Source organism: Aptenodytes patagonicus, chromosome 14 (genome assembly GCF_965638725.1).
Source record: "Aptenodytes patagonicus chromosome 14, bAptPat1.pri.cur, whole genome shotgun sequence".
Lineage (NCBI taxonomy): Eukaryota > Metazoa > Chordata > Aves > Sphenisciformes > Spheniscidae > Aptenodytes > Aptenodytes patagonicus.
In genome coordinates, this window is record NC_134962.1 from 2,468,944 (window position 1) to 2,481,901 (window position 12,958).

General features: G+C 50.2%; 1 protein-coding gene across 3 annotated transcripts in view; it reads left to right on the plus strand.

Moving 5' to 3' along the window:
• MYT1 (myelin transcription factor 1) overlaps window positions 1-12,958 on the plus strand; it is a 68,680-nt gene that overhangs the window by 21,181 nt on the left and 34,541 nt on the right. For all 3 annotated transcript variants that reach the window (XM_076351976.1, XM_076351977.1, XM_076351978.1), the window contains exons 2-3: window positions 3,261-3,361; window positions 11,428-11,482. In XM_076351976.1, the coding sequence (XP_076208091.1) occupies window positions 3,261-3,361; window positions 11,428-11,482 (156 nt within the window). The remainder of the gene's footprint in view (window positions 1-3,260; window positions 3,362-11,427; window positions 11,483-12,958) is intronic.

Genomic DNA, 12,958 nt, shown 5'->3' on the forward strand with positions numbered 1-12,958 from the left:
TAACAGTCTGAATTCCGTGTGGTCTCCCAGGTTTCCAGATCTTCTTGTTTGGAGTTGATGAGGGTGACCCAAAGGTTTCACAGAACTTGCTCTTTTGTGCCACGATTCTGCACAACTCGCAATGCTTCGGTTCACAGCTGACCTTTCTCTGTAGATATTTCTGAAGGAGAGAAGGGGACAAATAGATTCAGGGTTTGGGAAAGAACCTCATTTGGAAGAGGACACGCTGATGTTTTGGTGGTGGATTGTCATAAATGTTGATGGGGAAAAGCAGCCTGTCTAATGAGGGACCCCAGGGTGTGATCCAGTCCTGACTGGGTGGGGGGTACTGACGATGGAGCGGGTGCGGGAAAGCTGGCGATTTCCTTTGGGATGTGAACATCAGGCAGTGATCTATCAGATCAGCTGAGCATCTAGGTTATTTTTTTAAGGGGGAGTGATTGCAAGTGCTCCTGGCAAGTGCTCCCGGCTGTGAGCTTTGGCTGTCCCAGCTTGGTGCCAGGAGGGGACCCCAGAATGTGCTGTTCCCTCCGGGATCTGCTTCCCATTGGCAAAAACTTGCATTTAAGGCAATATCCTGCATCTCCTCTAGGGTGGTCCAGGCAGGGGTTAAAAGAAGTGTCCTTCACATAACCAGTGAGCTGCGTTTCTGCTGAACCCAGGGTCCGGAGGCAAGGTGGAAAGGGCACAGCCAGCAGCGCAAGCTGATCCTCTCCGGAGACCAGATGCATTTAAGCAGCACGGAGCAGAGGAAATCTGAGTCATGTGTTGACGGAGCTGCCTTGGCCATCTGAACTGGGCTGGGCAGAGGGACGGGAGCGGGCAGGAGGGCGCTGAGCTGGTGCGGCCAACACACCTTCAGCCTGGCTGAGGCTCCTCGCCCCAAAACGCAGCCCCTTCCCCTCCTCTTGCTCACGGCGATGAAGGCACGGGAGGTTGGGACGGGGCCCGTGGCAAGGACAAGCTGGTATCTCGGGCCAGATTTACCGCGGCAGCTTCTGGAGCTCACCCTTAGCCTACGACTTAGGCACATGTAAGCAAAACAGGCCCAAAGAGGATAAGCGTGTGTGTGCTTTGCTATTTTTTCCTCCTTGGGGTTGAATCTCATGACCTCTCAACCCTTCAAAAATCTTCTAAGCTATCTTTAGGGTTATCTTGCATCCAGGATCCATTGTTTCTACAGTTTAACCCACTCTCTGCTCCTGCCCCCACTGCATCCCAGAGAGGATGCTCCTGCTTTAAAACACACTGCTTGGGAGAAGGATGCTCAGGAAAATGCTTCAGATAAGCAGGCAGGCTGTACTGTCCTATGAATGTGCTATGGAAACATCTTTATTTCTTCTTATTTGATTCCCCCCTCCCGTTCTCCTTTCTTCTGTCCCTTTCTAGCTTCTTTCCCACATTTTGCTTGGTTTTCATCATCTGCCTGGCCATCTGTGCCTCCCTGCTCCCTTTCCTCGGAGCTTCTCCAAAGCAGAATAATGTTTCAGGAACTCTTGGATTTTGTTTCCAAGCCCTGTGCCTTTCCTGTGGGTCCAGACTGGAACACAATGCTTCAGACAGGGTTTGGAGTGGAGTCTCCAACACAGACATTTCTCTTGTGAAACCTAGAAAAGTCGCCCCAGCTGCCCTCCTGGCTTCAGAACAGCTCTGTTTTAAGACAAATACATGAAGGTGACTTTCACGGTTATATATCTTAGGCACTAACTTGGATTGTACATCACCATGGGATCGAATTATCCCAGTCTTTCAATGTACTCGTTCTTGCAAGAGCACTGTGGGACATACTGGTTGTTCCTTAATGTCTGGTAGATGGAGAACAGACACAGGCAGGGGAGGAATAAATTCTCTAGCTATTTTCTGCGTGTTCTCCTAAAAGTTGCTTTGTGGCAGAGCAGATCCAAAGTTGCTTGGCTGGTGTCCTACACACTCAGCAATTATCCATTGCTGGAAACACCCACCTTCCACAGGTTTCCTTTAGCGTGTGTGAGCCCTCTCCCTGCTTTTGCTGTCTTTGAGATCACCCCAATAATAGAAACATCAAGTCAAGGAAGCATGGGAGCCTGTTCCAGCAGAGAAAATGAAGCCTCTGCCCTGAGCTCTTCCCCAGGCTATTAGCAGCCTGAGATGAATGAGCGTGCCGGCACGCGTGTAGTTCCTCATGTTCCTCCTCCTGGGGGATGCTCTCCTTTTTTCCTTTGCATTGGTGGTAGAAGATGAATGGAGCAAGACTTGGAGAACAGGCAGTAAATTATTCAGTACTCAATGCCAGAGGGAGCCGCAATTAAAGATGCGAGGGGAAGGCTCATGGCAGCGGCGCCCAAAGCAACAACGGTTTGCCAAGGTGAGCTGTGACGCTGGGGGCCCGGAGGCCAGAGTCTGGGGGCAAATGCTTCTGATCTCATAACTGCGAGCAGTAATTGCGTGCGAGGGTAAGCTGTGCCATGCAGCTCCCGCACCACAGCAGCTCCTCCGTGCTGGCCCAGCTACTGCAGATCCATCTGTGTGCGGCAGGGCTGGTGCTGGCCCCTCGAAGATGTTTGAAGTTGTACTAGATGAAGGGAAAGTGCCAAGAAGCCACTTGTAAAGCACGTATTTCCCACAATCTTTCCCTTCACTGCCTATCCCTGTAATGACCCACTCCCAAAACTCTGGTGTCACAGAAACCTGCGTGGGGACCCCACTCGGCTCTCAGTGATGTCCAGCTAATGGGTCCCATCCACTGCTTTAGATGTGCGAATTTTTGTGAAAGATTAAAAATTAACTTCATGTCTGGAAAGAGAAGAGGGTGTAAGGGCGGAGCAAGCGCGAAGGGCAGAGAAGCCCTTTGCCAGCTGCCACGGGCACTGCGAGGCTCCTGGGCTGGTGCTGGCGGCTGCCTTGCCCAGCCCACCAGTGACACTCGCTGTTATTACTGTGTTTTCCAACCGAGGACCCAGCTGAGCAGCGTTGCGCAGTGTTTGGGCTAGGCTGAGGGCGCACATGGGCCGCTCCTGCAGCTCGGCTGACGCGCGGGAGCCCATTAGGTCTCCGAGCCTTCGTTTACTCCAATTGCAAATTTTTCATGACTGGGGCTCTTGGCCTTGGAGTGGCACCATGGGGTCCTGCTTGGGGCATGGAGACCCTCAGGCAGTGTTTGAATGGCCGTTAAAGAAAGCAGGCAGGGAATAAAGACTGCATTTTTGCCTCCGGTCGATGCTGCTGCTGGGGTACCGGGCTGACTCTGCATCCTGACCCCGTGTTCCTCTTCCCCTCCCCAGAAAATGAGTTTCGGGGCGAGCTGCTGAATCAGAGGTGGACCTGCGGAGAGAAGATCAGCAGCTGCGAGGGAGCCGCCAGCCTGCACGGCACACGCATCAAGGTGAGCAGAAAGCCCTCGGTCCTCCACGAGTGTGTGCTTTTTCGGTACGGTGGCCCCCAGCCCCGTGCGTTGGCCATAGGACAAGGGCCAAGTGCTGCTCCAGCCCTTATGGACCAGGTGGTCCTGGGGGGATGGAGCCTTTCCGGTACCCAAAGCGATGGGCAGGACTTGGAAGTCTCTGTCTCCTTGTTACAGCCAAACCTCCTGCATGGTGAATCCGGGCAGAGAGGGCTTCCAGCTGTCAAGATTTGGCTTTGAGTCCAGATATTTAAATCTTTGCCTTCCTCTCCGGTCCCATCCTTCAAGGGTGGCTCAGATCTGGATATTTAGGTCAGTCCCAGGCCTGTTAAAATAGGCCCTTTCTCCAAGGCGCCGGCTGGTCGGAAGAAGCCCCTTGTAAGCCAGGTGAAGCTGTGGTGCCTTTGGAGGAGACAAGCGAGGCATTCATCCCCACCGGGACCCTGGGCAGCTCCTGGGGGCTCAACAGAGCCGCTCATTTACTGCTGCAGCTGTGGCTGATGAAAGAGGTCCAGCCAAGGCTGTCAAACCTCCTGGCAGATTCACTGCCGGCAGATTAAGAAGCTTTAATTAAGCATAGAACTGGGCTGCTCATTACGCAAATGGCACTTCCTGTCCCATTTTGGCCTCTCGGTAACGAGGCGCCATCTCAGACGGGTGGATGGACCCACCTGGGCGGTGGAGGAAGCCCTCCTTGGGTGACTGATGTTACCGACTCTTCCTGTATCCCCAAATAAACTGAGCCCTGGGAAAACCCCAAACCAGCAAAAATCCACCCTTCAAAAACATCCTTCTTCGCTAACAAGCTGTCAGCTGCAAGCAGGTGTAGCCAGGAAAGCTCACACCTTCTTAGAAAGCAGAGTAAGCAGTTGTTGCTATATTTAAAATGAGCTCAATTAAGGCTTTTCTATTGAACCTGCCAAATAAGCACTTAGATTAGATTTAATAAGATTGTTGTATGTTAATAAAGCAATGATTACAAAAGGTAATATTCCTAGTACCTGGTGCTCATCTAGCGCTCTGCCTCTGCCAAGCACATTGCTAATATTAACTGTTTCTTGCAACCCCCGGCTCTGCTTATCTGTGTTTTAACAGAGTGACCGGTCTGGGGGCAAGAGGAGGAGGTGGGAGGGGGCATCTGAAGCGGGAGCGGGATTTGGGGAGCTGCAGCTTTTGAAGCAGGTGGTAGTGCTGGTCTTGCAAAGCCAGGTCCACCAAGAGTCACACCGTGGGATGCTGAGGGTACGCAAGGGCCCGATCCTGCGCATCTCTGGCTGCAAGACTGAGCCTGTCGGCCTGAGGTGCGTGAGTGACCAATGTAGATGAATTCTGGCCCTTCATTATAAAAGCCAGATTAAACTTGAATAGGAAGGGGGCGGAGGAGGCTGGCTTTGATAAGGCTATCGCTAGCTCTCTATGAGCAGTTTTTCCCATGCGTTACTTCAAATCCATTTAGGCAAATTTAAAAAATATTTCTTTGCATATCAGTGCAGTAGCATATTTATTTTCTGCTATATTTTCCTAAAATCCAGGTAGAACTTAGTTTAGGCCTGGATACTGTGTGTGTGTGCAGGCCTTTTATCTCACAAGGGGGAGAGAGGTCTCAGTCCCTCTCTAACCTTTGGATCTGCACCATGTGTGCACACTAGCACTTACAATATGTATTTATGAGCACACATGCATTTAAATGTAGTTTTTCAGGCCAGTTACGGCTTGTAATCCACAGGATGCACAGCAGTGAAGGACAATGGGATGTGGGGCACGTTTACTTATTTATTTTTGCCTCTAAAGAAGTCCAGGTGCAGGATAAAATTTCCCATGACAGGTCTGAAATGAGATCTCTGACGAGTGCTGGGGAGAGGTGCTCTCTGCACGGAGCCAGCTGAGACCGTCCGCATGGACGCTCCTGCTTGTGCTCGTCCTGGACCACGGTGGCTGATGGAGAAATGAATCTTTCTCTCCCAAATCTTCTCTATTCTCCTGTGCCACGGTGAGCTAGCTCTGGGGGTACTGCTGAACAGCGGGCAGGCTGTTGCTGAAGGCTGGCTGCTGTTAGGACAGGTAGGGCTGGCGTTGATGGGGCCACCAGAGCCCATCCCCTGCCACGAGCACGGGCTGCCGCAGTCCTCTTTGGAGATGTACACGTAGCTCACTTCAGCAATTGCCGCGCATTGTGCCACTCGAGGATAATCTTATGAAAAAGGGAGCTTATCACCGAGCTTGAAAACAATGGGGTTGAAGAACTGTGATATTTCTTTTCCTCCCCCACCCTTCCTCTTCTGGCGTAAGAGCTGTTTGCACGTACGGAGCCACTTAGGTCTCTGCGTGTGAAATGGCATTTGGATTGGGTGTTGTAACACTTTCAAACAGTCAAGAGGAAAGTGTGTGTCAACTTAAACTACTGCATATGAGATCACCCCAGCCTAATGCTCGAATGCCAGCGCTGCGGAATCACACGATACAGCTGTGGCCGTGTCAAATGTGATGCTCAGGAGCATCTTTTCTGGTCCACTTCACTTGCGCGGAGGATGCCTCTGCTATCACTACAGAGCATTAGCGCTCGGTAAGCGTTTCATTCACAGCGTTGGGGGGGGTTTTTTTTGGGTGGGGGTTGGACTCTTTCTGCAAATGAAAACTGACAGCACGGCTTCAGGAGGATGTTGGTGACACAGCTGTAATTTTTAATGTGAGGTGAGTACAAGCTGCAGTTTTGCATCTAAAGATGTCAAGGCAAAATCCTCCCCCCGACTCCAAGCCCGAGAACATCGCACAGGGTGTCCTTTCCTGGAAGCAGTGCAAGAGCAAAAGGCAGACGGTAGTTTATTCAGCCGAGGATGGGACTCACAATAGGTGGAATGTCAGGAGGATTTAAATCAAGCAGCAGGGAAGACCCTAAAGGAAGAAGGGGAAAAAAAAAAAACCCTAATCTCAGAGTGTGGTTATAAAATAGCAGCTGGGAGCTACTATTGAGCCTTTTTTAAAAGTAGAGGGAGACTCTTGATCAAGGGGTATTTCTTCCTCTATCACCCCTTACTTATTTATTTTTTTAAAAAAATAACAGCTAGAGAAGGTCCAGCGGGATGAAACCCTCTTCATGTCCTGCAGTGACCGATGATGGCACGGCACTTTGCAGGGAGCAGGGGGGAAGAGATTTGGAAACCCAGATCCAGGTCTGTCCACCCATGTTCAGCCTGCGGCAGCCATTCCTCATGGGGTGGAAAATAAAAACCCTCCAAAAGAAAACAGGACGGCCATCCAAACCCATCCTCACTGCTTGGTGGGTGCTGAGGGGCAGTTTTGCTGCCTGGCTGTGATTTGCCCCATAGTCTGCATCCAGCAGGACCTTGGGGTTTGCTCCCTTCATTGGCTCGCATTGATACGGCGATCCCTGTGTAGGAAAGAAGCAGCAAACAACAGTGCAAGTTAACCAGCAAATTAATCTTCCCTGGTGAGAGCTTGAACGAGTTTGCTGGGACAAGGCTGGTGATGGTGGAGGTTTCCCGCACAGCATCCTTCTCCCTTCCCTTCCCTCATCCGGGCTTTGAACCCAGCCCTGAAACAGGGTTCTGGGAGCTGGACCATCTCTGACTCTGCACGGCCAGGGTAGAGTGAGGTATAGCGGGGTCCTACCTCGTTAGGGCGGTTGGTACTGTCTTTTCCCTTGAGGAGCTAACGAAGGGGCTCCTTGGATCTGGAAGAGGGGAAGGACCGAGTAGAAAACCATTTTTCAACACTTCTGTAGGAAAAATGTAATTTCCTCTGGCATTTTCCTCCTCCTGCTTCACCTGCTGCTAGGCAATTTAGGTTTGGGGTTTTTAACTAGAAATAGAGGCTCTGTCTGTCCGTCTGTCCCTCTAAAGCTTGGACACAGCTTCTTGCAAATGGCATTTTGCTATATCCACAAATAAGCACTGATGGCAACTCTGCTGCTTTCAGAGTAAAATAAATATTCCCACTGAATCCTCACCTCCCTTTGTCCAGCTGAAGGCTTTTTCAGCGTGTTTATTTCCTCTGAGCTCCATGGTGCTCTTGAATGCATATAAAGCGTTACCGCTGACGGTGGGGAATTTCACCATGGCCCTTAATGGTATATTTGCATAGAGCTGTCGAAGCCCAGGCACACCTGGGCATCAGTGCACAGGAGGCTCCAGCGGTTAGCACCTCAGTCCTCCATCGGGAAAGAAATGCGTGTTAAGATAAGAAAGAAGAAGAAAATATCAACCCTGTAGGTACTCCATAAAATTAAACTTCAGATCCGTGCTGCTGTTGCCGCGCTGTATTGCTGTAGTCTTGGCAGCAGAACAAGACCGTTACTGTAGAAGTAGGCTGTTAAAATTCGCGTTGTGCTCAGGTTAAACCGTCTTTCAAGTTTATCTGCCTGAACCTCACTGGTTTAGATTTGCAGCATTGGGACATCATCAGTATAGCTTGTATTATGGTCGTGTCAGGAAGCTCCTTAGTGCGGGGCAAACACATGGCAAGAAATAGCCCCTGCACCACGGCACCTTTAGGGAGAAGAGGGGAAAAAACGGGGCACCCAGCGATGAAGTGATGTTCTCAAGGTTATCCTGACTGTCAGTGGCAGAGCATGGAGCTGAATCCTGGAGTACCCTGAGACCCAGCGCAGGGTCGTTTCCACTGTGTTGTCTCCTGGCGTTGGGTTAGGAAATCTGCGAGATGCTTATTTTGGTTTAATGTGAGAGATAATCCAGCGATAAGGTGAGGAGGAGCGGTATAAACCTCTGTCTTGTTCCAGCTAACAGACTAACATGCTCTGGGGCTGGCATCTGGTAGCAATAAATTATTTGCAGGTTTCCCTTCAGATTGCTTTGTTTTCCATTCAGAGTTAAAATAATAAGAATGAAATCCAGATAGCTTCTCAGCCTGGCTATTATGCGAACAAGAGAGAGAACAAATGAAAATCCCCCGTCAGTCTCCAAGGCTGCAAACGTGCACTGTGTGACCTGAAATTGCGCGTTAAAACAATCCGTCTAGAGGGCTTCTCGCTGAGGAGGCAAACAATAAAGGACAGTGGTTTCATGTAACCTTCATGCATCTGAGCCCGATAACCACGGAGGCTCCAGAAGCACAGTAGTGGCCACGTCAGTTAATTTAAGTTGCCTGGGAGGAGCAGGGGCTGAGCTCAGAAATGGATCTTTTTCCTGGTGTTTTTGCACTTTGGCGGGAAATGAAGATTTTTGAGGATGTTGCCACTGTTTGATTTGAACTGAGAAAAGGAGCCTGATGGTAGGAAACAAAGCCTGGGTGTGCAGAGCCCACACCATCCCTCTGGTGCTGTAAGCGAAACATTTTAAATACGCAGCGGTGGAGCTGTGTGAAGTTCTCTAACCAAGTAATGGGGTCTTCCCTGTGGGGGAAAAACCCAATAATTTTATTTATTTATTTATTTATTTATTTATTTATTTTTTAAAAAGGCTGCTTTGCACAGTAGGCCAGGCAAGGCGGCCTATTTGCCTTTTCCATCCTTTGGTCCTCAGCAAGGTTGGGTCTGTCCCTACCTTAGGTGGCTCCTGTCCCCTTTGTCCATGCAGTGACCGAGTGTGCTCCCATCTTCCCAGGGCATTTGATCCTGGCTTGAAAGAGGTGTCGAAGGCAATGGGAGGAATTGCTTTATGAGGTGCTATGGTGTAGTGAGGAGCCTGGATGTTAGCTCAGACAAGATACCTAATTTTTTTGAAGACGAATGTGACATGAAATTAGATCTCCCCCATTTATAGGCAAGCAGCTTGTCCTTGAAGGGCAGGTTTAAAAAAACCTGAAGTTTTGCTCTGCTTTTCCCCCACTGTCCCTGCAGGGTCCCAGCCCTTCCTCTTTTTTGGCCAGCACTGGCACGGTGCAGGCGGTGCCTGTTATGCTTCCCGCAGCCTTCCCTCCTCTGTTGCTTTGAATAATTTATCTGCAGGAAACCCATATTGCCAAGGCACCAGCCCAACACGTGCCAGTTCCCTGGGAAAACTGTCAAAAAAAAAAAAAAAAAAAAAAAAAGAAAAAGAAAGAAAGAAAAAGCCCTCTCTGAAATTCATTTTGGTTGGAGGCAGGCTCCCAGCAATCAAACGTATTAGTCGTATTGTCGGCGTGCGGCGGCATTAGCTAGCTCGCTCAGCGCACGCCGACGTTGAAAGGCTCGTAAATGTAATGAAGTCCCTTTGACACCTGCTCCTCTCCACACTTTAAACGTGAGCCATTGGTCTGCAGGGAACCGGGGCTTTAAAAACAGAAATTATAGTAATTGTCTGCTGTGTTATTGGGAAGATTGTAATAAACGTGGAGCACAACACCGCGGTGCCACGAGCTGAATGCTGACAGGACGCATAAATCGCTCCAGGTTTTGATTTTTTTTTTTCCCCCCTCCCCCCCTCCTCCGGTCTCCCCATCTAACAAATGACATAAATCATTGCGTGTTAACACTGCGTTTCCAGAGGGCGGCAGTGGGAGGGAGAGAGGCAATCGGGGAAATTTCATCCCTCCCCTTTGAGGTGTTTTCAGCTGCGGTGCCCCATCGGCTGGGGACCTCCACCCCCTCTCCCTTCCTGCCCAATAGCCTCCCTCCCTCCTCACCACCCCCGAACCTCAAGGGGGACAAGAAAGGCCCAAACCAAGCAGTGCATCCTCTGAAGGTGATGGGTGAGGGCCCCCAGCCCCTTCTGCTGGGGACTGTGAGCAGCAGCCATCAAGAAAGAGTTTCAAGGTGCACATGGGGATGCAGTGGCACATATCATGCGTATGTCATCCCCACCGCCAGCGGAGAAGCACGTGCTCTGCACGCGTGTCCCTTCCTGCTCCTCGACCAGGAGGAGTAGCTGCTCGTATCCCCCCTTCTTTCGGGGGTGCCAGAGGGTTAGCTGTGGAGCCTCCTCATTTTGGGATGGCACGGGAGCTGGCTGCATCCCTCTCCAACTGGGACTTGTAGAGGATGCTCCAAAGAGAATTTGTTTTTATTATGTGAAATCCCACTTGGAAATGGTCCTTCCCCCCCCCCTTTTTCTCTCTCCTCCTTGTTATCCCAGGAGGAAATGTCCCAGACGGTAACACTGCAATAAAACCCGAATCATCTTGTCCCCAGCCTACCAGGCTACGATCCAGCTCCCTGCCCACACCCTGATCCTGCGTAACCCCCTTGGCATTTGCTGCCAAATGCACCTGCCTGCAGAGGGAGCATCTGTGTCAAGGGCGAGATGTAAAACCGGCTCTTTGACCACTTCAGCAACTCCATTGACAAGTCTCATGAAATCCCATTTCTATTATTCTCGCCATACCTTCTTGCCCCACCGTGCAGGTCCCCTGGTTTCGCTACTCGCACCTCCAGGCACAGCCTGATTTCAAAGCTCCCCCCCGACGCCAGGGCGCGGGTGCGGAGCCCACGCTGCACCCCAGAGGTGGCTGCACTTCAGCCTTCCGCTACCTTGTGGCATGTGGTGATGTTTAATTAATATCAAGCACTTTGAAGTCCCCAATGTTACTTATTCATGCCCTTATTCCCTGCAGACCCTCCTGTTTGATGTCCATGTTGCAGGGGTTATTTAGATGCAACCCTCTTTGTGTCAAATTTAAGCAGAGAGGAGAGGTTGCTCTTTAGGGCACTACATGAAAAGTTGCCCTTCCCGGGCACGAGATCAGCTTGGCTGCGTATTCAGAGATTTCTGAATGTGTGCCAGCTACTCACCTAGGTGCTCACAGCACTTCTGTGGTGTCAGTCCAGAGAAATCAGTTCTGCCCTTAACAAGGGATATTTCAGACGCAGCTGTTTTCCACCACGGGCCATCACATCTGGGTGTTTGTCCCTCTGGGGCGCCCGAGCAGCAGAGAGTCCTTGTTGTGTCCCAGGATGTGGAAATTAATTTAAGGCTGCTGAATTTGGGCACTGTGGGTTGAACAACAAAAGCAATGCAATGCCTCTGTCTCAAAAACGCGGGAAAGCTTTCCCTGCCGCCCAGGTATTTACACAGAGCAACAACCACATGCGAGATTGTCCTTTAACAATACTTTTCTTGTTATCTTTCAACAATTATCTTTTCTTTCCATTCCAGATGAGTTTAGAAAATGACGATAAGAGAGCACGCACGCGATCGAAGTCTGTCAGAGGTGAGCAGCTGGTTATCCCGCAGCACGGGGATGTATAGACCTGAGCTCCCTGCGCTTTGCTTGTTCCAAATAGGCTTTGATTTTTCAGGTCCAGGCTTAACTCTTTAAGTTATGCTCACTGCCCCCCCCTCCAACCCCACCGAAATTTGTCTACAAACCTGGAAAACTCCCGACCACAAACCTTTACAGGTCCTCATAATATTTAACACTCATCCCCTACACCCAGGAGAAGAAGAAAAAAAAAAAAAAAAAAAAAGAGCCCCTTTGCTTGCTTTGCTTTAGGGGGATCGCAGTCACTGGAGCTTCAGATCGGCTCCTGGGACTTTCATCATGCACACTCTGCCAGCGGCTTTGAAGTTGCACATCTGAGAGTGCCTGGCAGAAGTAGTGCATGCTGGAGAAGCAAACGGGGCCGTCCCCCAGCAGGGACGTGAGGACGAACGACTTGTTAATGCGAAGCTTGATTGTTATTTATTGTTGCTATTGGTCTTTCTTTGCGTGCTTTCTCTCTGGGAGAAGGCGAGGTGCTCTGGTAGGGAGCAAAGGGTGTCACCTCGGGTGGTCCCGTGGCCACGTGTGATGGTTACAGACAGGCCTCTCCATTTTGGTTCCTTTTTGCGGCCACGGATTCAATGAATTGCAAAGGTGTCTGGCAGCGAAGGATGAACTGGGCTAGCTGAAAAAGTGCGATGGCTGCAAGGACTGCAGCTTCACCCACACGGTTGTGCTGGACCACCTTCCTCCTTGCTCTTCTTAGCATCCGCATCTTTTTAAAAACAAAACAAAACCCAGATGCTGCCAATTGTGCTGAATCGAGCTCGGATCTTTGGGTTTCATTGCTTTGTTGTACAAACAAAAAGGTGCTCTCTCAGGTTGCTAATGAGAGTGCCCTGATCCTATTTATTTTCTCGCACCCTGCCTCCCCCGCACTCGAATCTGGGTTTCTTGATGTGAACAGGTAATTTATTGCATACACCCTGGGACTTGCCGCTGCCTCCAGTTTGTTGAAGCTTGTGAGTCATCCCACCGGGAGCTGGATCCCAGGAAATCCAATTAGCTCAAACAAATTGAGCAAACGTGTTATGGTTTTTAGCCTGGGCAAATTTAGACTTGTGTTGTGAGGTTTTTTTTTTTTCTTCCCGATTATTTGGATTCCTGGCTGGATGTAAGGTTTCAGCAGCGATGTGATGTTGTGGTATGTTGTTATTGTAAGCAGTGGGATGTCCTCTTATTCACAAGTGGGGAATAATCCCTAAAAACCCTACAAGCTGTTGTTTACCCTAAAAGCCAAGTAGCACATCCCCTACCATGTGTCCGAGCACAGGCAGGGGCTCCCACATCAGTCCGGTGTAGCAAAGGGAGGAGAAAAACGTGCCTGTGCCTGTTGATAGGTAGAGGGTAAATGTGGCTATTGCAGCAAAACAGTAGTGAACTGTACAAAAAGTAACTGAGGAGCATATTTTAAAGGCAAACATA